The sequence below is a fragment of the Aquarana catesbeiana genome, linkage group LG02 (genome assembly GCF_042186555.1).
Source record: "Aquarana catesbeiana isolate 2022-GZ linkage group LG02, ASM4218655v1, whole genome shotgun sequence".
NCBI lineage: Eukaryota > Metazoa > Chordata > Amphibia > Anura > Ranidae > Aquarana > Aquarana catesbeiana.
This window is the reverse complement of record NC_133325.1, coordinates 9,920,418-9,928,872: the sequence shown is the minus strand read 5'-3', so window position 1 is coordinate 9,928,872 and position 8,455 is coordinate 9,920,418. Positions and strand designations below refer to the sequence as shown.

The window sequence follows — 8,455 nt, the reverse complement described above, 5'->3', positions numbered from 1 at the left end:
GTGATTATGTGTCAGTATTACATTACATATCCCTGTATATTGCGGTCATTCAGGTGATTATCTAATAGTTTCTTGAAGCTATCAATGCTCCCCGCTGAGACCACCGCCTGTGGAAGGGAATTCCACATCCTTGCCGCTCTTACAGTAAAGAACCCTCTACATAGTTTAAGGTTAAACCTCTTTTCTTCTAATTGTAATGAGTGGCCACGAGTCTTGTTAAACTCTCTTCTGCGAAAAAGTTTTATCCCTATTGTGGGGTCACCAGTACAGTATTTGTAAATTGAAATCATACCCCCTCTCAAGCGTCTCTTCTCCAGAGAGAATAAGTTCAGAGCTCGCAACCTTTCCTCATAACTAAGATCCTCCAGACCCTTTATTAGCTTTGTTGCCCTTCTTTGTACTCGCTCCATTTCCAGTACGTCCCTCCTGAGGACTGGTGCCCAGAACTGGACAGCATACTCCAGGTGCGGCCGGACCAGAGTCTTGTAGAGCGGGAGAATTATCGTTTTATCTCTGCAGTTGATCCCCCTTTTAATGCCAATATTCTGTTTGCTTTATTAGCAGCAGCTTGGCATTGCATGCCATTGCTGAGCCTATCATCTACTAGGACCCCCAGGTCCTTTTCCATCCTAGATTCCCCCAGAGGTTCTCCCCCCAGTGTATAGATTGCATTCATATTTTTGCCACCCAAATGCATTATTTTACATTTTTCTACATTGAACCTCATTTGCCATGTAGTTGCCCACCCCATTAATTTGTTCAGGTCTTTTTGCAAGATTTCCACATCCTGCGGAGAAGTTATTGCCCTGCTTAGCTTAGTATCGTCTGCAAATACAGAGATGGAACTGTTTATCCCATCCTCCAGGTCGTTTATGAACAAATTAAATAGGATTGGTCCCAGCACAGAACCCTGGGGAACCCCACTACCCACCCCTGACCATTCTGAGTACTCCCCATTTATCACCACCCTCTGAACACGCCCTTGTAGCCAGTTTTCAGTCCATGTACTCACCCTATGGTCCATGCCAACGCACCTTATTTTGTACAGTAAACGTTTATGGGGAACTGTGTCAAATGCTTTTGCAAAATCCAGATACACCACGTCTACGGGCCTTCCTTTATCTAGATGGCAACTCACCTCCTCATAGAAGGTTAATAGATTGGTTTGGCAAGAACGATTCTTCATGAATCCATGCTGATTACTGCTAATGATATCGTACGTATTACTAAAATCCTGTATATAGTCCCTTATCATCCTCTCCAAGAGTTTACATACTATTGATGTTAGGCTAACTGGTCTGTAATTCCCAGGGATGTTTTTTGGGCCCTTTTTAAATATTGGTGCTACATTGGCTTTTCTCCAATCAGCTGGTACCATTCCAGTCAATAGACTATCTGTAAAAATTAGGAACAACGGTCTGGCAATCACCTGACTGAGTTCCCTAAGTACCCTCGGATGCAAGCCATCTGGTCCCGGTGATTTATTAATGTTAAGTTTCTCAAGTCTAATTTTAATTCCGTCCTCTGTTAACCATGTAGGTGCTTCCTGTGTTGTGTCATGAGGATAAACACTGCAGTTTTGGTTACTGAAGCCCCCCCACTCGTGAAGACTGAGGAGAAGAATAAATTCAATACCTTCGCCATCTCCCCATCCTTTGTAACCAGATGTCCTTCCTCATTCTTTATGGGGCCAATATGGTCTGTCCTCCCTTTTTTACTGTTTACATACTTAAAGAATTTCTTGGGATTTTTTTTGCTCTCCTCCGCTATGTGTCTTTCATGTTCTATCTTAGCCATCCTAATTGCACCCTTACATTTCTTATTGCATTCTTTATAAATTCTGAATGCTGAGGATGATCCCTCAACCTTGTATTTTTTGAAGGCCTTCTCCTTTGCTTTTATATGCATTTTTACATTGGAGTTAAGCCATCCAGGATGTTTGTTCGCTCTTTTAAATTTATTACCCAATGGGATACATTGGCTAATGCCCTTATTTAATAAGCTCTTAAAGCAAACCCATCTCTCCTCTGTATTCTTTGTTCCTAATATTTTATCCCAATTTATGCCTTTTAGCAAGGTTTGTAGTTTAGGGAAGTTGGCTCTTTTGAAATTCAGTGTCTTTGTATTCCCTTTATGTATCCTATTTGTGTGATTTATACTGAAACTAATAGACCTGTGATCGCTGTTACCTAAATTGCCCCGTATTTCCACATCTGTGATCAGGTCTGTATTGTTGGTAATCAGTAGATCTAGTAAGGTTTTATTTCTAGTTGGTGCGTCTACCATCTGACCCATAAAATTGTCCTGCAAGACACTAAGGAACTGGCGAGCCTTAAATGAATGCGTGGTTCCCTCCGCCCAGTCTATGTCTGGATAATTAAAATCCCCCATTATGATAACACTTCCCATCCTTGCTGCTAATCCAATTTGTGATAGGAGATCTGTCTCCACTTCCTCCCTCAGGTTAGGGGGCCTATAGCATACTCCCAGTATTATTTTCCCCTTAGCTTCATCCCTTTGGAGCTCTACCCATAAGGATTCCACCTCCTCTCTAGCCCCCTCAGTGATGTCATCTCTCACATTCACTTGTACATTATTCTTGATATATAGGCATACCCCTCCCCCTTTTTTACCCTCTCTATCCTTGCGGTATAGGGTATACCCTTGAATGTTTGCCAGCCAATCATGAGAGCTGTTGAACCAGGTCTCTGAAATTCCCACAAAATCCAAATCCTCCTTGTACAACAGTATCTCTAGTTCACCCATCTTGTCCGCCAGGCTCCTGGCATTGGTGAACATGCCACATAGTTTAGACCGGTCGCATATTGTCCTCGTATTGGGTGTTTCAAGATTGCAACTTGGACTTGCTACTATACTCACCTTGTGTTTTTGTGCTTTGGTTAACCTACCACTAATGCCCCCAATACTACCCTCTGGAATATCTTCCGCGCTGGCTATCACTGTCTCTGGACCCTCCCCCCATCGCCTAGTTTAAAAACCCCTCTAACTTTTTGGCCATCTTCATTCCCAGCAGATCTGCACCCTCCTCATTTAGGTGCAGTCCGTCCCTTCTATAGTACCGGTTACCGACTGAGAAGTCGGCCCAGTCCTCCAGGAACCCAAACCCCTCCTTACTACACCAGCTCTTCAGCCACTTGTTTACTTCCCTAATCTCCTTCTGCCTCTCTGGTGTGGCTCGATGTACCGGTAGTATTCCTGAGAACACTACCTTGGAGGTCCTTTTCCTCAATTTAGCTCCTAAGTCCCTAAAATCGTTCTTTAGGACACTCCATCTGCCTCTGACTTTGTCATTGGTGCCAACGTGCACCATGACAGCCGGGTCTTCCCCAGCCCCACCCAGTAATCTGTCCACAAGATCCGTGATGTGCCGAACCCGAGCGCCTGGTAGACAACATACTGTTCGGCGCTTCAGGTCTTGGTTACAGATTGCCCTCTCTGTCCTTCTAAGAATTGAGTCCCCTACCACCAGAATCTGTCTTTCCTTTCCCTTTGCTGCCCCCCCACTCTCACTGGAGGAGAACATAATATAGTAATAATGCGCTCTTATGCCGCGTACACACGAGTGGAATTTCAGACAGAAAAAGTCCGATGGGAGCTTTTGATCGTATATTCCGACCCTGTGTATGCCCCATCTGACTTTTTCTGTCGAAAATTCTGACGGACTTAGATAGAGAACACGTTCTATATTTTTCAGATGGAACAAATTACTATCGGAAAAAACGATCGTCTGTATGCTGTTTTAATGTACCAAAAATGACGCATGCTCTGAAGCAAGTACGAGACGGAAGCTATTGGCTACTGGCTATTGAACTTCCGTTTTCTAGTCCCGTCGTACGTGCTGTACGTCACCACGTTCTGGGCGGTCGGAATTTGGTGTGGCTGTGTGTATGCAAGACCGCTTGAGCTGAATTCCGTCGGAACTCCGTCGTAAAAACCTTCAGAGTTTATTCCGATGGCAAAACCGGTTGTGTGTACAGGGCATTAGAGGTATCATTTGGACCATCAGTGATGTGTTAACTGTCCATCTACTTTAACAAAAACAACCAAATTGCCCAAAGGGACGTTGTGAGTTTAAAAGCTTCACATTTTTATTAAGAAAACATTCTAAAAGTTTACATTGAAGTAAAAAAAACAGTTCACAGATAGACATACATGTACATATTAACCGTTCCATAGATTGGTCATATCACAATTGGCTGATAACATACAAGTTCTTTCACAATTCTCTCAATTATAACCATGCATTTTGCAGGTCAGCGCTCACTTCATCAGGAGATGTGAGAACTCATAAGTGTCTGCAAGGAAGAGACCAAATCATTATGGAAAAAAAAAATCCCACCGCACATGATATACTAACAAATACACTATTGTAACGCAAAACAAAAAACTTGGCATACAGTGGGGGAAAAATACTGATTGCAGATGGTGTAAGTTTGCCCACTTACAAAGAAATGAAGGGTCTATAGAGACAGAATATCAACCAAAAATCCAGAAAAAACACATGATATAAATGTTATAAATGGAGTTGCAGTTCAGTGAGTAAAATAAGTATTTGATCCCCTTCACAAAACATGACTTAGTAGTTGGTGGAGAAACCCTTGTTGGTGATCACAGAGGTCAGACTTTTCTTGTAGGTGGTGACCAGGTTTGCACACATCCCAGGAGGGATTTTGGCCCACTCTTCTTTACAGATCTTGTCTAAATTCCTAAGGTTCCTTGGCTGTCGCTTGGCAACTTGAACTTTCAGCTCCCTCCATAAATTTTCTGTAGGATTAAGGCCTGGAGACTGGCTAGGCCACTCCATGACCTTAATGTGCTTCTTCTTGAGCCACTCCTTTGTTGCCTTGGTGATATGTTTTGGGTCATTGTCATGCTGGAAGACCCATCCATGACCCATCTTCAGTGTTCTGGAAGAGGGAAGAAGGTTCTCCTCCAAGATCTTACAATACATGGCCCCGTCCATTGGCCCCTCAATGCGGCAAAGTCGTCCTGTACCTTTATCAGAGAAACAGCCCCAAAGCATCATGTTTCCACCTACGTGTGTGACTGTAGGGATGGTGTGTGACTGTAGGGATGATGTGTAACTGTAGGGATGATGTGTGACTGTAGGGATGGTGTTCTTAGGGTCATAATCAGCATTTTTCTTCCTCCAAACACGACGAGTTGAGTTAATGCCAAAAAGCTCAATTTTGGTCTCATCTGACCACAGCACTTTCTCCCAATCCTTCTCTGAATCATTTAGATGTTCATTGTCAGACTTCAGACGTTCCTCTACATGTGTCTTCCTGAGGAGGGGACCTTGTGGGCGCTGCAGGATTTCAATCCATGGTGGTGTATTGTGTTACCAATGGTTTGTTTGGTGACAGTGGTCCCAACTGTCTTGAGCCCTCCCATGTATTTCTTGGCTGATCCCTCACTTTTCTCATGATCATCCTTTCTCCATGAGGCAAAATCTTGCATGGAGCTCCAGACCGAGGGAGATTGATGGTTATTTTGCATTTCTTCCATTTGAAAATAATCGCTTCAACAGTTGTCTCCTTCTCACCAAGCTTCTTGTTGATGGTCTTGTAGCCCATTCCAGCCTTGTGTAGGTCTACAATCTTGTCCCTGACATCCCTCGGCAGGTCTTTGGTCTTGCCCATGATGGTGAGGTTTGACTGGAAGAAAGAGATTCTGTGGACAGGTGTCTTTTATACACATAACGAGTCGTTAGGAGAACCTTCTTACATTGACAGGACTAATCTGTGTACCACATGAGCACCTACTGTAGCCAGTCTGTGGGAGCCATAATTATTGTTGGTTGGTAGGGGATCTAATATTTTACTCACTGAACTGCAACTCCATTTAAAACATTTGTATCATGTGATTTTTCTGGATTTTTGGTTGATATTCTGTCTCTATCATATAAAATACACCTATGATAAAAATTATAGACCCTTCATTTTTTTGTAAGTGGGCAAACTTACACAATCTGCAGGGGAGCAAATCATTATTTTCCCCATTGTATTGTTCTGATATCTGGTAAGTGTGGTAAAATACATTTGATACTTCACTGTGTGGACCAATGGACATACTGTATACAGTATATGAATAATTTGTATATTTTTTATATACATAATTTGTGACTATTTAAGAAAAAGATCAGTGTCACAGTCAGGGGTCAGGCTTGGAGACCAGTAGCTATAGCAGTAGAGAGGCTCCCACCAACCAGCAGGATAAGTGCACAAGCAGGTCACCCTGGTGGATGACGTGAGCTCACCCAAGGTGCGGAGTCTAAGCACTAACTGGTGTTCACCAGAGCTCCTGATAGTGGGGATGGGTGTTGCTATGCTTTAGTACCCAGTCACAGTCCTCAGGATCAACCCACCAAGAGGTGAACAAGCCGAGGGCAAAGTAGCAGATATAGCAAGTAGGGATCAAGCAGAAGCTTAGTCAGTAAACAAGCCAAAGGTTGGTAGCAAGTGGTTGGAGGTTGGGATCAATTGTAAGCGCAGTCAATGAACAAGCCAAAGATCAGTAACAAGTGGTTGGCAGGTTGGGATCAAGTGGAAGCATAAACGAGGAACAGGCCAAAGGATGGCAACAAGTAGTTGCAGGTTGGCATAAAGTAGTAGTGTAGTCAAGGAAGGAGCCAAGGGTTGGTAAAATGTAGTTGCAGGTTGGGATCAAATGGAAGCGTAGTCAAGGAACAAGTCAGATATCAGTAACAAGTGGTTTCAAGTTGGGATCAAGTACAAGCATAGACGAGGAACAAGCCAAAGGATGGTAGCAAGGAGTTGCAGGTTGGAATCAAGTGGAAGCGTAGGCAAGTAACAAGCCAAGGGTCAGTAACAAGTGGTTGCAGGTTGGGCTCAAGTGGAAGCATGTTGGGGAACAAGCCAAAGGAGGGTAACGAGTGGTAGTGAGGATACAAATGACAGCAGGATTGACAATAGCAAGATATTGGCTGGAGAGAGCACAATAATCTGGCAAACAGAAAGTGCAAAGACATGGCTTAAATAGGACGTTCATGGGAATAACAAAGGTTCAAGGTTCAGAGTTCAAGGTTCACCAGAAACAAAGTTTAAGGCAAGATTGTTCAGGGAATTGTCCAGGCAGCTGTTCAACATCTCAGTTGGCTCAGCGAGAAGAAATACTGCCAGACACAGCAGAGGTTGCGGGTACAGATCTGGGTCTTGACAATCAGTTAGAATTGAAAAGCCGATTATCAAACCGTGTCCCCCTTCTCTGACTCAGTAAACCAGCTCTCACCTCCTTCATCCGAAATCCATAAATAATAGGATTGACGATAGCCGGAAGAAAAAGGGAGACCGAGTTGGCCATATTCTGCATGTCATAAGGAACGGAGGTTGCAGGTTGATATAAAACCGCAGAAATCATTCCAAGCATATACAAGAGAATCACCACAAACAGATGTGTGCTACACGTGTGCAAGGCCTTGTGTCTGGCCCCACCCGCAGCGGTCTTCATGGCGACCTTTAATATTGTCAGGTAAGAGAGGGAAATAATGGAAATGTCACAGACAGTCAACACGGTACGGACTAGAAGGCCTACATTTTGGATTGTGGAGATGTCACCGCACGCCAAGTTGTGCAGCATCGGGCTTTCACAGTGGAAGTGTAGAATGATGTTTGACTGACAGAAATGGATCTGGGAGTCCAAAATGACAATGAGACAAGCAAACGAGCAGTTCCTAATGCAGCCTATGATAGAAAGAACCAGTAGATGTTTGTTCATGATGGTATGGTAGTGTAGAGGCTTGCAGATGGCTACGTACCTATCGAACGCCATTAACAGCAATATGAGAGACTCTGCCAGGAGGCCAGAGTAAACGGTGAACATCTGCATCAGGCAGACAGTCCGCGATATTGTGTCCAACCCAAGGAAAGACACCAGCATCTTGGGTATGATGGCCGTATCATAGAAGACGCTGACCACAAGAATGCAGAAGATGAGTGAGTACATCGGTGTATGAAGACTTGGTTCCACCCAGATCCGGTAGATAATGGGAAAGTTACATACAAGGATCATGAGATAGACGTGTAGAAATGGGATAAACAGCAGATATCGATGTTTGACGACTCCAGGAAAACTTAACATTATAAACTCAGAGTGAGAAAATTCCAAAGTCTGGTTTATCAAAGACTCTGACATGGTGGGTCAGGATGAGGGACAACCCGTATTTCTCATCTTAAATGTTCTGCAGTGAAAGCACACAAATTTAATAGACCATCATCTATGACCTAAAATGGACCTGAAGTCACATATTTTCTTTAGTTTCTATGGATCTCCTTGCAGCTAAAATAACTTTTATGGGATGGAAACCGTACAGTACAGCTGGCATAAGTAAGACCATGACTTCTTATTACTGGGTAAACCTAAACTGATCAAAGTAAAGGACTTTAGAGGTGGGTGGTCAACTTCTCAAACCATG

The 8,455-nt window shown here is 43.5% G+C and overlaps 1 protein-coding gene across 1 annotated transcript; it reads right to left on the bottom strand.

Annotated features, from left to right (window-relative positions):
- Window positions 1-7,203: 7,203 nt before the first annotated feature.
- Window positions 7,204-8,175, bottom strand: LOC141126402 (olfactory receptor 52K1-like). The gene has a single exon (XM_073612349.1). It carries the CDS (start codon window positions 8,173-8,175, stop codon window positions 7,204-7,206), a length of 972 nt encoding a protein of 323 aa, XP_073468450.1.
- Between the last annotated feature and the right edge of the window lie 280 nt (window positions 8,176-8,455).